General features: G+C 35.3%; 1 protein-coding gene across 9 annotated transcripts in view; it reads right to left on the bottom strand.

Moving 5' to 3' along the window:
• Window positions 1-15,579, bottom strand: part of DOP1A (DOP1 leucine zipper like protein A) — a 123,772-nt gene that overhangs the window by 96,617 nt on the left and 11,576 nt on the right. For 5 of the 9 annotated variants that reach the window (XM_064288416.1, XM_064288422.1, XM_064288413.1 and 2 more), the window contains exons 2-3: window positions 6,474-7,156; window positions 3,547-3,728 (exon numbers count right to left, since the gene is read on the bottom strand). In XM_064288416.1, coding sequence (XP_064144486.1) covers window positions 3,547-3,728; window positions 6,474-6,611 — 320 coding nt within the window. In that variant the 5' untranslated portion in view covers window positions 6,612-7,156. Of the gene's footprint in view, window positions 1-1,787; window positions 2,059-3,546; window positions 3,729-6,473; window positions 7,157-10,543; window positions 10,733-15,579 lie in introns of those variants that run through there. The other 4 variants (XM_023544142.2, XM_064288390.1, XM_064288404.1 and 1 more) reach the window with 4 other exon arrangements.

The raw sequence follows: 15,579 nt of genomic DNA, 5'->3' as shown, positions 1-15,579 counted from the left end.
GCTATAAACCAGAAGAGATTCTTGATCCTTTTATTTATCTTTTCTCCCTCCTCGTTATTCATAATCTACCTGGGTGATCTAAATTATTCTCTTGGCTTCACCTGCCACCTAAATGTCTACTGTACTAAAATCATTCTCTCACTAGCCTGAAATCCCAATTTCAGTTACCAAAAGCTTACTGTACATACTCATTAAAATATCCTAAGATACTCAAATTGCATTCTTAGGCTTCTTAAATAACACCTTTGCCCATCACATCATATTAAAGTAAATGAAGTTTAAGAAGGCAATATGGTATTTCACCATGTAGTAGGCATAAAACTTTAGAAATGTTTCTATCTTATTATATTAAACCATAAATCTTGAAATTAAAGAAATCATTACTTAATAAAAATTAAAAATTTAACATTAATATAAACTTTAGTTCTTAAATGAGCTATACCTTAAAAAAAAAGTATAGACTAACAATAAAATTTTACTCTATAATATGGATATACATAAGAATGTGTGCTATATTTTAGAAGTGGCATACTATAATTAATTTATTATTCTTATATAATAAGCTGAAAACCCTGGTAGCAAAGTGGTTAAGCGCTACGGCTGCTAACCAAAAGGTCAGCAGTTCAAATCCACCAGGTGCTCCTTGGAAACCCTATGGGGCAGTTCTACTCTGTCCTATAGGGTGGCTATGAGTCGGAATCAACTTGACAGCAATGGGTTTGGGTTTTTTTTTTTTAAATATATAATAAGCAATTTAGAAAAATAGGTATACTGCAGTTTTGTAAATGAACTGTATTTCTTAAGGTAAAGCTTCTGTTATTTATGAGTTAAAAAGTAGCAAGTATGAGTTATGTTAAGCAAGGGCTTTTCTTAAAGGAAAAATCTATCAGTTATATGAAAATCACATACAACTGATGCAGCAATTCTTCCAGCTTTTTTTTTTTTTTTTGGTGTTGTTCTTTGTAATTATTATTATTACTGACCTCATAAGGTATTTTTCTTATGATATCCATATTCATTTGTCTTTAGAAATCTTTTATAATATCAAAGAATTGAATTACAACAAATATAATTTCTTTAGATTCATTAGATAAATATTTATTAAGTGCGTATTATCTGTCAGGTTCTTCAAGGTGCTAAGAATAGAGCAAATAACAAATCATGCAAAGAAGTCCCTGCCCTCAGGAAGTTTATCTTTGGGGAGTAGGGCAGAAGGTATAAAACAAAACAATTAAAAAACACATGTATGTCAGATAGTGGTATATTTCACAGAGAAGAAAAAGAAGGCACAGGAGGAGAACAGGGAGATTTGATCAGAAATATGTACTGCAGTTTTAAATTGGGCAGTCAGAGAAGGTTTAGTTGAGCAGAAATTAAAGAAAAAGAAAACGTACTTGTAGAGTGGAGCTAAAATTTTTTTTTAAAAAATCCTAAAAAAAGTTAATAAACTCCTGAGGAAACTGATCAAAGCCAAAACAAGGATGGCTTCAGTTGCCAATGTCAAGAGTGAAAAGAAAGACACCATTATAGACTATACATATTACAAAGACAATCAAGAGTATATTATGAACAACTTTAAGCTGATACATTTAAAATATTTAGATGAAATGGACAAATTCCTAAGAAAAAAATTTAACAGAATTGACATGAAAAACAGAACATTTGAATAGTCTTATATGCACTACTAAAGAAATTACATCTGTAATTACAAACCCTCCCAGAAAGGTAAACTCCAGATGGCTTCAATGATGAAATCTTCCAAATACTAAAAGAAGAAATAAGATCACCTGGTTGCCATCCAGTCGATTCCGACTTATAGCGACCCTATAAGGCAGAGTAGAACTGCCCCAGAGTTTCCAAGGAGTGTCTGGTGGATTTGAACTGCTGACATTTTGGTTAGCAATTGTAGCACTTCACCACTATGCCACCAGGGTTTCTGAAATAAGATCAAGGTTATAAAAAGCTTTTCCAGTAAATAGAAAAGGAGGGAACAATTCCCAACTCGTTTTATGAAGTCAGCATAAACTTGACACTAAAACCTGACAAAAAATGTAAAAGGACAGCCACTCTCTAGTGAACATAGGTGTGGAAACTTTAAAAAAAAAAAAAAACCCAGTGATATTTAAAAGATTATAAATCATGAGTAAATTGTAAATATTCTAGGAATGAAAGGTTTATTAAACTTCAAAAACATTTAACGCTTTTCTACCTGAGGTAGGAAACAAGACAAAAATATTCACAATTATTTCTCTCAACACAGTATTATAGGTCTTAGCCAGTACAACAAGGCAAAAAACAAAACAAAAAAAACTTACATTAAAATTGGAAAAGAAAGTTGTCAGTATTCACAGATGACATTATATATGTAGACATTATAAAAGAATCCAAAAACTAGAAATAATAAGCAAAGTTGACAAAGGTTATTCTAGCTAGCAACCACATACCAGGCAAAGATTCCCTAAACAAGAAATAAAAAAAGGACTACCCATAAAAGAAAAAGCTGATTAAGTTGGACTCTACTAAAATTAAGAACTTCCTCAAAGACTACATAAAGAACCAAAGGTTCTTCAATGACACCATTAAGAAAGTAAAAAGCCAAGTCACAGACTGGAGGAAAAAATATATACATAGCAGCAGGTTGAGGGTTTTGGCTAGGTAGGAGAGAACTTTCTGTAATGACAGAAGTATTCTATATTTTGTTTTGAGTGGTGATTACACACACTTGACTACAGTTGTCAAAACTCAAACTGAACATTTATGATTTGTGAATTTTATTGTATATAAATTTTATCAACAATTAAAAAAAAGTAGTTATAAAAAGAGAGACACAGAGAGGAAATTTGTGACCTGAAAGATAGGTTAGAAAAAATTACCCAGAATCAAGCACTAAGAGACAAAAAGTTGGACAATATAGAAGAGAAATTAAGAGACAGGAAGGTCAGAATGAGAAGATCGAATATATGTTGACTCAGTTCTAAAAAGGGAAAAGAAAATAGATGAATTAAGGGCAATTTGAAGAGAAAATGCTTAAAAACTTTCCAAAATTGATGAGAGGCACCAATTCATAGATTTTAAAACCCCAACAAATCCCAATCAGGATAAATAAAAAGAAATCTACCTCTAAACACATCAAAGTAAAACTACAGAACACTAAAAACAAAGAAGTAAAGGTAGAACTATTTCAGGTAGATTTTTTTCAAGTAGAGAATGGTCAACAATGTTGAATGCTGCTTGAGAGATCAAGGTATCTTATTGTTTCACAGGGTAGTTCTCAAGCTTAAAAAGGTAGATTATACTGTAGTCTCCACAGTTCTGAATGAAAATTTTCGTACAAGTGACAACTAAGAATAAAAAATAATCTTACTCTGATGAATATTCTAAATTTTCTCAACTATTTAACTATAAAAATATTTAGAACTGATACATAGAAAGTCATTAGTTTTCAATTTTTTAGTTTTTACTGCAAAAAGTACAAAATAGCTAAAAATATATTTTATTTACATTACACATAAATAATAATAAAATAGATATTAAAATTATTCTTACCTATATAAAAAAAGATCTTTGGCAAGTCGCTTAGGTCCAATGATTTTAAAGATAATTTCATATGTTTCAAGTGCTTTCCGATGAACTCCACCAGGTAACGCTGGATGCAGACATTGAGCTAGGCGTTTTCCTATGGTCAACTTTTTAGGTACTACCTGGTACTTTGCATTATTTTGTAAAACCTTAAAGAAAATATTTTAATGCAGTTGAGAAAAACAAAAATATTTTATTTTTATTTTCTCACACAGTATTATCAAAATTTGTCACACTAGAAATTAAAACTGAGAATTTAAAAAAAGTATTTGATTTGTTAAAAAAATAATAAACCCATTACATGTTAACAGATATAAAATATTTTTATGAAAATAACAATATTTTCCAAAAAAATTTTGAAGAGATATCACTTTTGATTTTTACAAATCTTTAATGTCTGACTTAGAAGATAAATGGATTATCATATGAATGTCAGCATATGCTTGTCTGATATACGTAAGGAAAATCTGACCTCTCCACAGGTACGTAGTTGGAAAAGCAAGGACCACAGATGTAATATATCATATACGGCAAGTAATTCTAATGCTTATAAGAACCTATATGAGATGGAAATTACTGCAATACCCATTACTGCTATATGAAATACTTAGGTTTCTACACAATTAGCAAAATGTTCATAACAAGAAAAAAAAATTACCTAACAATTACTAAATTTTCCCTACCTTTTCTTTGCCTTTTTGTTTCCAACAAACGTAACTTCCCAGTTGAACAAAACTATTTTTCTTTCTTTATGCAACCATAATACTTACTTCTTTAGAGATAATGCTCAGGGCAGAATTTATATAAGAAAATTCTCTCTTGCAAACAACCCAAAGGACATTAGTTATTTTAAGTAATATAAAGATCTGATAAATGTGGTCCCTCAGCATAAACCCAGAATACAGTATTAAAGTCCTGATAGAATAACATAAACCAGAATGAGGTTTCCGAGTGAAATGCAGAATAATATGCTAGAAATGGAACTTGAAAGAAATACAAGCGCTTTATTTCATGAAAAAAGAACCGAGGTTGAGGTGTATAAAATAACCTGCCAACACGCTGGCAGAAGAGCCAGCACTGGAACTCCCAGTTCATTGAAGAGTGAAGTCTCTGAGGTCCACCTAGATAAAACATTTTCAGTGTTCCTCCTACTACAAGCCTTCAAATCAGTTTTAAATTTGATGTAATGAATGTAAATAAAATTAGATCTGTAGATAATGAAAAGCAGGTTTTTGGAAATAAAACAATAAGAATATAGCAATGAAAAACATTTTATTCTTTCAAACCAGCTGTGTTCCATTTCTGGATTACCAGTATTAATGTGAATGTTGGAGATAGGAACAAAGAGTCAATATTTATACATATTTTTTAGAAAAATATAATTACTACCACAACTATCTCTGCAGAAGGATGTTTAATGATATATAACACAAATTGTTTCAATAAAGAAATTCTATTAACACCAAAGAAAAAGGAGAAAAAGAGCAAAACACAGCATCATTTCTGAATTGGAAAACTTGTATCAAGGAAGTGAAAATTCAGTATATTAATAAACAAAATTTGTAACTACGACATATATTTAGTCTATCTCTAGGAAATAACACACATACATTATATATATATAAATATATATATATATATACATATACATACACACACACAACCCTTGCCTCTTCCACAATGAAGAAATTTTAGGCAAATTTCTTCAATGACTTGGGTATCCTACTTTGTCCTATCTGGATACAGAGAAATCTGTTTATAAACAAAACTAATTATGTACTTATTTATGCAAATTAATATCAATAATTTAATGAATTGCTTTTAAAAATATTTTCTAGTAAGAGCTTCACGAAGACAAAAAACCTAACAACATTTATGCAAACACATACCTTTGGATGTAACTTCTAATTACTTCAGCATGTCGTAAAATAAAGAATTTTTCAAACCTCAAATGACCAATGTTAGAAGCTAACACGTCAAACAGAAGTTTGAGTGTAATTTTAAAATAAATTCATGGCACATTGAAATTGAAGCTTTTCTTTTCAAAGTATCAAAGTGCTTATCTGTGGTGAATATCAGGTTGAAAACTAGTGTCCTTGGTACATATCTTAAGACTAATTTCTTTCCTAAAAATTGTATGCTAAGCTGATATTAAAATAGTTTTTGGAAGATCTGTCCTTTCTTATATGCCCTCCAGCCTCCTTAATATTTAGAAGCATTCCTACTTGATAACAACTATGAAAAAAGACAAAAACAAAAAACTATGGGTGTGAGGTGAGAAAAATTTAACCTAAGCTTTTTTTTTTTTTTTTAAGTGCCAAAATTAAATACTAGGAGTTGGTCAGTGATGCCACCATGATAATAGTGGTTAATAGCCAGACATGTCAAGAAAGATTATTCAAGCCCAAGCTACAAGAACTAAGAGTTGCCTTGTAAAACGTGCTGTATATAACTATGGCTCAACCGGACATAAAATGTTTCCTTGCTGCTATATACCACTTAGAAAAGACACAGTAGTTGCTGCTTTCCATTTGCAGTTATTCATTTTGTTGTCAGGAACTTTAGACTATTATCTAATGCTCAATAACAGAAACTTATTAGTCCTCCTGGTTAGCATATTTGCTCCCTTGTCTTATGTTTTTACCAGTAATAATGATGGTAATAATTATATTTTTAAGCACTATTGTTTCTTCGAATTAGAACTTCTAAAGCCTTAACAATATGCCAGACTACATAGGCATAGAATTCATGAAGTAAAATAGCACTACAAAAAATAATTCTGTGGGTTGGTTATGTTTTTAATTCCTTTACTTCAAGATTGAGAAATTCAACAAGTACAGATGCAGATTTTTAAAAATTTTTACTCCCTTTTGAAATGGATAAAGCAGACATACCTTGTTAAGTTTTCCAAGTGCCGATATTAAATCTGCCCATTCACTGGAGTATTCAAAATTTTTCAGTGCTTTGTCAATTGCAGCTACATAGTTTCTGTATTTAGAGTCACTCAATAACTCCACCTCTTCTGTGTTCATCCTCCCACAGACTCCTACTAGAGGCCAGTTCGAAGGTCATGTAAAATCATTACCTACAACAGTTTGCAGGAGGAACCAAAGTTACAATGTAAAGTATTAAAACAGGTTCAGATGATCTGGCTACAAAGTTAAAAGTTAACTTTAAAGTGTCTCTTGAGTTAGAAGTGATGGAAACTCTGGTCAGCTAGCATGCAAAGACATGAAGTATTCCAAGACAGCCACCCATGAGTTTCTTCCTGCTATTTTGTTGTTAGCTGCCATCTGGTTGGCCTCCAATTCACGAAGTTCCCATGAACAAGGGGAATGGACAATTGTAATCCATAGGGCTTCACTGGCTGATTTTTTGGAAGTAGACCACCAGGCCTTTCTTCCTAGTCCATTTTAGTCTGAAAGCTCCACTGAAATATGTTCAGCATCATAGCAACACACAAACCTCCACTGACATATGGGTGTTGGCTGAGCTTGAGGTGCACTGGCTGGGAATTGAACCCGGATCTTCCGCGTGGAAGGTAAGAATTCTATCACTGAACTACTTCCTCCTAGAACTGAAAAAACAACTATAAGAATTTAGGGATATAGAACAGTATGAAATTCTCTGGCACTTACTTCAGTTTATAAGTCATATTATTTCCCTGCCACATTTACAAACGATAATATTTCTGACATTTATACCCCTTCACTTAGTTTTGATCCTAAAATAGAGTAAGATTGGAAACATCAAGGACATAGAAAAATAAAAAACAAATAAAGAAATGATTTGGAGCAATTAATGAACATACAGTATGAAGGAATATGAGGGAACATCAGCTGTTATGAAGTAAATTTTACTTTGAATAAAACTGGTAAGAATATGTGGTGGTTTAAAAAAATTTCCTCAAATTTTTTGATAGCTCTTTCAAAAATTGGTACCTAATCCTTCTCCCCTCCCTTGGGGTGAACTTTGTGACTCAATTGTAATGGAAAGAATAAGGCATGAGTTGTAAGGTACAACAGCTAATACCAGGTCATAAAAGGCACTGCAGCTTTCTTATTTTCTGTCTTCAATCACTAGCTGTGGGGGAAGCTAGCTGCCATGTCACGAGGACACTTCATGTAGCTCTGTGGAGAGGTCCCTGTGATGAGGAACTGAGAGCTTCTGCCATATGAATGAGCCATCTTAGAAGAGCCTCCATCCCCAGTCAAGGCTTCATTTGACTACATCCCCAACTGATATCTTAACTACAACTTCAAGATCCTGTGCCAGAACTACACGGCTGAGCCTCTTAAATTCATGACCTACAGAAAGGCAGCTGTTTTGGGTCACTGAGTTTGGGGGTAATTTGTTATTCAGCAATAGATAATACAGAGTAGTAACAGGGCTTGACCTGAGGCTCAACTTAAAACCAATGGGACTATCCTCTCCTTTTTTTTTTTTTTTTTTGGTATCCTATCTGACTCTGGGGGCTATCCCACAGGGTCACTATGAGTTGGAATCGACTCGAAGGCAATGGATTTATTTTGTTTTGTTTTGTTTACACAAAGATACTGTGGCTAGTTTGCTATCACTGGCTGATCTCTCCCTCTTGCCTCCGTCCTTTTCCATGAAAAGTCTGGGAAGGGGTGAAGAGAAGTATTCAGATATTCTAAAGATATATTTGGGGGCTGTCTAGGTGTTTTATCACATCCCAAGGATATAAATGAATGAATGATTTCAAGTACCATGCAAAGAAAGGGGAAAAAAGGATAAAACTCTACTTGATTATAAAATGTACTTAGAAGAAAATCCTATACATAAAGTGGGAGCTCGTTCCAAACTTTTTTGACTAAATGAAAAACTTCCGTTCAATAATTATTACCATCTGAATGTGGTAATTATTAAATCTATTTCATTTTGGTCAAAATATCTAGGTTTCACTGTCACTAAATTTTAGCAAATCACTTAATCAACTCATGGAATTAGTCTCTTCAGAAAACTGGAAACTTTCCTAGATGGCTAAAAATAAGGGTAGAAGACAACAGTTATCAGGTATTTTAAAAGAGATTAAGGTCACCCACTATACCTCTGATTCTCGAACTGCTGTGTAATTCCCCTAATCTGGCCCATCATCCCAACCCCTTACTGCTGTTCCAAACGTCCTAATGGAATGCACTCTGTGAAACTCCATATACGTGATCAATGGATCTTTTCTCTGTATATCCTGCCACCTCCTACATTTTTTAAAAAAAAACCTTATATTTTAGAGTTTTAGGTTTCAGAAAAATTGTGCAGAGTTTCCATACAGCCCTTCTCTTCCTGTGGTTTTTCCTATTACTAACATCTCATATCGTTGTGGTACATCTGTTACAATTGGTGACCAATATTGATACATTATTAACTCAAGTCCATAGTTTACATTAAGATTCATTTTTTTAATTTATTTTTTATTGTTGTAAAATATATAACACAATGTTTGCCAATTCAACATTTTTTGAGGTATACCAATTTAGTGACACTGATTACATTAATCATGTGTAACCATCACCCTCACCTCCTAATTTTAACTATTCTCTAAATATACCACCTTCTCTGATGCTGTAGCAGCAACATTTTAGCAAACCATATATTATGCTTTCTAAATGCCAGGTCCTGTTCAATTGCTTTGCATATTTTGGTTCATTTAATCTCTCAATGGCCCTACGAGATGCACACTATTACCATCCACATTTACAGATAAGAAAATATACATACAGCTATTAATAGATATAAGTAATAAATGGGGTTCAAACTTAAGTAGTCTACCTTTATTGTCCTCTTAACAATTACTCTTTACTCTCATAGAGGTCCCCCCCACTTCTCATACCCATTCTACCTAGGGCCAGGGAGTGAAGGAGTATCTTTCCTACTCCATCTATCATATTTATCAGGCAAACCCCAATCTAGGTTGAGCTCAGTTATCTGCTTTCTACATGCCTTAGTTCAAGCAACCGATCATTGCTGGAGAAAAATTATTTAACCAGGCTGATTGGTTGCACTTTAAATTCAGAAGCACAAAGCTCACACAGGTGCTCAATGCTGTCCCAACTCAGTATGATCCTTAGTAAAGTCACCTTCCTGACACAGCTGTCTTCTATTCTCTCTTAAAACTGCTACTACCTTCTTTCATCATTGTTAGAGATATAGCTTCTTGTTTTATTAATAGAAGAAAAATGAATGTTCTTACTTTCCCCCCAAGAAATCTACAAACCTATTTTCTGTTATACCCATACTCTCTGCTTTCCCTCCTGAGCCACTATCATGAAACTTCTACAAAGAAGCCAGAGATTTTTTATAAAATCAGATTATATCGGCTTAAAACTTTCCAGTGGCTTTCATCTGCATTTAAAATACCAAACTCAAATACAACAAATTCTTTTGCACTGCAGGTTTCTTTGTAGTTGCTATTCTCTATACTGGAAAGCCTGGTGGCATAGTGTTTAAGAGCTATGGCTGCTAGCCAAAAGGTTGGCAGTTCAAATTCACCAGGCACTCCTTGGAAACCCTATGGGGCAGCTCTGCTCTGTCCAATAGGGACACTACGAGTCAGAACTGACTTGACGGCAATGGGTTTGGTTTTTGGTTACTCTCTATACCTGAAAGCTTTTTTTATACCACAATCAACATCCATGGGAGCAGCAGTCAAGAAATCAAATGACGTATTGCAACCGGCAAATCTGCTACAAAAGACCTCTTTAAAGTGTTAAAAAGTAAAGGTGTCCCTTTGAGGACTAAGGTGCACCTGACCCAAGTCATCGTATTTTCAATCACTTCATATGCGTAGGAAACCTGGACAATGAATAAGGAAGACCAAAGAAGAATTGACACATTTAAGCTATGCTATTGCCGAAGAATACTGAATATGCCATGGACTTCCTAAAATTAAAAACGAAACAAAACAAAACAACAAGCTCCTGCCATCAAGTCGATTCTAACTCACAGTGATCCTATAGGACAGAGGAAAACTGTCCCATAGGGTTTCCAAAGAGCAGCTGGTGGATTTGAACTGCTGATGTTTTTGTTAGCAGCTGAGCTGGGTTTCTTTTTTTTTTTTCATCAGGGCTCCTGAGCAAGGATGGCGAGACTTCGTCTCACATACTTCGGACAAGTTCTCAGTAGGGACCAGCACCTGAAGAAGGACATCACGTTTGCTCAAGTAGAGGATTAGCAAAAAACAGGAAGACTCTCAGTGAGATGAACTGACACAGCGGCTACAACAATGGGCTTAAGCATAACAACAATTGTGAGGATGGCATGGAATGAAGCAGTGTTCCTTCTGTTATTCACAGAGCTGCTATGAGGCAACTCAACGGCACCTAACAGCAATTCTCTATAACTGAAAGCTTTTAGGTCACCTCTTTGCGTGGCTAGTTGCTTCATATCCTTTGGGTAACATCAAATCCTCAGAAGTCTTTTCTGATCAGTCTATCTCAAGCAGTCTGCCCCAGGCCCAAACTCTTACAGTCTACTCTAGAACATCACACTACTTCCTTAATTACACCTGTTATGGTCTAAAACTGTCTTACTTTTTGGCTTGTTTACCTATCTTTTCCCAAGCAAACGCCCCAGAATCAGGGGCTTCATCTGACTTGTTCATTCCTATATTAGCAGTGCCATAATTGTAAGATACACAGCAGGCTCTCAAATATATTTTGCATAAATGAGTTAATCTATCAATGTCAACACAGTTCACAAGTCATTTTGCTTTGTATTCTACCAGAAAAGCTTCTATTTCTTACACTTGACTTTACTCCCTGCTGTACATGCACAGGTTGCTTTAACAATACAAATTTATTTATTGTGGTACACACACACATTGTTCACTAATAACATCACGTCTGCTTATCAGAGTCAGAACACACAAGACACTCCCAGCGCATCAGCACGAGTCCATGGTCTATTCAATCTTCTTCACCAACACTATAATTCAAACAGTAGATAACATAATTCAACAGTAAATAACAGTTTAATGATGGAGTAAATGGAAAATAACAAACAATAAGTAGAAATTAATGTTCAATCTTAAATAAACGGAGCCGTGGTGGTCCAGTGGTTAAGAGCTTGGCTGCTATCCAAAAGGTCAACAATTTGAATCCACCAGCCACTCCTTGGAAACTCTACGGGGCAGTTCTACTCTGTTCTACAGGGTCGCTGTGAGTCGGAATCGAATTGATGGCAACGGGTTAGGTTCTTTCCATGGAAGAAATCGATGTTCACTCTTACATCCTGGGTTCTCTCTGTGGCTAATCCTGGCTGGCTCTCACCCCTGTCACTGACTGGTTCAATTCTCAACCAGGAGCCTCAGGTCAGCCGTGGGCTGGTCCCAGCTCTTAAAGCAAAAACTGCTCTGAGGGCAACCCCTACAGGGGGGTTCACCCAGGCTTGGCAGGCAGGGACAGACCACCTGCATAGGGTCTCCCAAGTCTCTTCTGGGCTTATACCATCGCTCTGCTCTGCTTTGGGCCTCTTATTCTCAAATGGGGTTTCTTCCACTCCCCAAGCCAATTTGTGGTCTCCACTGCTTCTGGTGCTGCCACTGTCCTAAGCATTATAGTTCTTGGCCCATTCCTCTCAGACCACTCTGCTGCCACTTGGCTGTTACAGAACACCAGCTTCTGCTTCTCCTGGCCCTGCATTCTCCAACCCAGAAAGCTCCCGTGATCCTCTGTCTTCCCAGACTTTTATTGGCATCACCATGGGCTTCCTGAGGCTTAGGAAGCATAAGGCCCGCAAGCCGATTCCTCTTAGTTGGGTTGTCCCTACTCTTTGGCTTCAGGTGTGGTCCTACTCTCAGAACCAGGATGAAAAGGCCAAATTGTCAACTGCAAAGGGGTTGTAGACCTCACACTCCCTCCACACACAGACTGTGCTCATATGGCTACTAAGTGCTTTAAAAGGAGAAAGATTCCTCTGAGAACACCTATTAAAAAAAATGCCATATTCAGTTACATTAAAAAAAAAAAAAAAAACCTTGGCTCAGTTTAGCAATCATCTTTATTAAGTATAACTACTTAAAGTGGAGGATGTCATTCTAGCCCTTGTGAAAGGAAATAAGGAATCCTATATTAAGTATGATACTCCCAGAGGTCAAATCTTTTTTAAATTAGTTAATCAGAGGCAAATCCTTACTTGGAGAAAATTCAAAGAGCATTACTATATTTTTTGTATATATTTATTATTATTTTCACTTTAGTTCTCAGTAAAAATAAAAAACATAGAATAAAAGAAATATCAACTAGCCCCCAGTTTCGCTAAGGTAACAAATAGAGAAAATGATTTAATTTTACTATTTTTTTAAGCAAAGACACATACAAAAATATACATTCTGTTAAAAATAGTATCTGAATTACATAAAAATGATGATCTAAGACTCCTTTTAGCTTTAAATTCTGTGATTTTCTGGTACACATAGGCAATAAGTAAAATGGTACTTCAGAAAATAGAAAAGTGTGAGCACATATAAAAACCTAAAATGATCCATTAATGGGAAGCTGAGATGCTACTTACAGTAAGCATCAAATGACAGCTATAATAATGAACACTAAACATATGCCCTCAAATTGGAAATAATCATCCTATTCCCAAAGTACACCAGCCAAGTAAACATTGTCCATAAAGTTTCAAGATGATGATGACAATAGCAGCTGACACTGATTTAATATTTATCCTCGCCAGGTACTCTGTTAAGCCTTTTTAGGTGAATTATGTCATGTAATTGTCATAACAACTTCACGACACAGGTATACTGACACAGACATGTACATACGAGGAAACTGGTGTTTGAGGTTCCACAAGAGAGTATTACTCTAGAGAAGAAACCAGGAAGAATTCTGGTAGGTCGACCCTGGGCTGAGCTCTTAATCACTATCTTCCTGAAGTGCTTCTTACTACGGATCTTAATTCTTGTGCCTGGCATGCTCTACCTCTCCCTCATTCATTTTTCAAAAGGCTGTTCAGGCCATACTCCCCTACTGTACTTATTAAAAAACAAACAAGCAAAACTAAAATTATGTAAGTACATTATCTTTTTCTACTCTCCTCCTCAACCTCGACTTAAGTAAGCACAGGGGCCAAAGTTCAAATCTGGATACCTCAGACCTAGCTCATTAATAAATACCATAAGTATTTAGGTTAAACTAAGGTATAAGGCAACATGACTGTAAATTCTGATATAGAAGGGTTTTCTGTTTGTGATCTGTACAACAGTGATTTAAATTCAATAAATGGCCAGAATGGAAAAGGAACTTTATATGGTATGTACAAGAAGACAATCTACTCCACTGAGAAAACAATTTCTAAGAGGTAAAAATATGCTCTCAATTGGGACAAACTGCTAGAGCGGTGCTGGATATTGGGTTGTGCATCAAAAAACAGGATTACAGGTGTGGATGTCCCCAAATTAAGGAGGCCCAGGGCTGATGTCAAGACTCCTGCCAGACTGAGAGTATGCTCTAGTTTACAAACTCTATTATAAAGCACCCAAGGGATGTTCTACAATTTCTAATAAAGACAGCTTTTGTTTTTTCTCTTGGCAAAAGGGAGATGTAATTCATGAGGTTTAAGGGGAGAAAAATGTTTCAGAAAATATTTCAGAAAAGTTTCCCACATTTTCATGAAACCTGTGGACATCACTGGTTGCTCAATAGCATATTCTGGTTTAGTCATATCTATTTGCATTAAATATATCTACACAAAGAAGTGGAAACCCTGGTGGTGTAGTGGTTAAGAGCTACACCTGCTAGCCAAAAGGTCGGCAGTTCAAATCTACCAGGCACTCCTTGGAAACTGTATGGGGCAGTTCTACTCTGTCCTATAGGGTTGCGATGAGTTGGAATCGACTTGATGGCAATGGCTTTGGTGTTTTTTGGTTTATACAAAGAAGTAGTTGTGTGGATAATCTAAAACTAAGAATTGAAAGTAACTAAATTTTGGTTTATGGGATCTAGCTTTTTTTTCCGAATATATCTTTATGGTTGTTGTGGCTAAGTGCCATTGAGGCTGTTCGACTCACAGCGACCCTACATACAACAGAATGAAACACTGCCTGGTACTGCACCATCCTCACATTGTTGTTATGCTTGAGCCCATTATTGTGGCCACTGTTACAACCCATCTTGTTCGGGGTTTTCCTCTTTTTCTCTGATCCTCTACTTTACCAAGCATGATGTCCTTCTCCAGGGACTAGTCCCTCCTGATAACATGCCCAAAGTATGTGAGACAAAGTCTTGTCATCCTTGCTTCTAAGGAGCATTCTGGCTACACTTTGTCTAAGACAGATTTGTTCATTCTTCTGGCGGTTCACTGTATATTCAATACTCTTCACCAACACCATAATTCAGTCATCACTTCTTCTTTGGTCTTCTTTATTCATTGTCCAGCTTTTGCATGCATATGAGGCAGTTGAAAACACCACAGCTTGGGTCAGGTGCACCTTAGTCCTTAAAGTGATATCTTTGCTTTTTAACATTTTAAAGAGGTTTTTTGCAGCAGATTTTCCCAATGCAATGCTTCATATGATTTCTTGACTGATGCTTTCACGGGCATTGGCTGTAGATCCAAGTAAAATGAAATCTTTGACAACTTCAATCTTTTCTCCATTTATCATGATGTTGCTTAATGGTCCAGTTGTGAGGATTTATGGTACTTGCTAATATTAAAATTTTGTTTGATTTTCCTGTGTATACACAGATTTGGGGGGGAGAAATGAATCAGAAACTTTTTAGGCGGCAAAGAGAAGTGAGTCTGGGAGTAAATATCAGTAATAATACACTTTAAGAAAATCTAAGTTATCTAGAAATAACCATATTCTGTTTTTGCTTTTAATTAGGAAAATGTAAGAAAACACTACTTATTTTTTATATATGGTAAAAAGCAGACATGAGAATGACAAAAATGAATACATGAGTTCTTGTGAGTACATTTTTATAACAAAAATGAGTTATTCAGAATGATTAAAAAGGATGTGAGATGAGAAAT

Source organism: Loxodonta africana, chromosome 1 (genome assembly GCF_030014295.1).
Source record: "Loxodonta africana isolate mLoxAfr1 chromosome 1, mLoxAfr1.hap2, whole genome shotgun sequence".
Taxonomy (NCBI): domain Eukaryota; kingdom Metazoa; phylum Chordata; class Mammalia; order Proboscidea; family Elephantidae; genus Loxodonta; species Loxodonta africana.
Note: the sequence above shows the minus strand (reverse complement) of the source record. Positions and strands in the feature narration are given on the sequence as shown.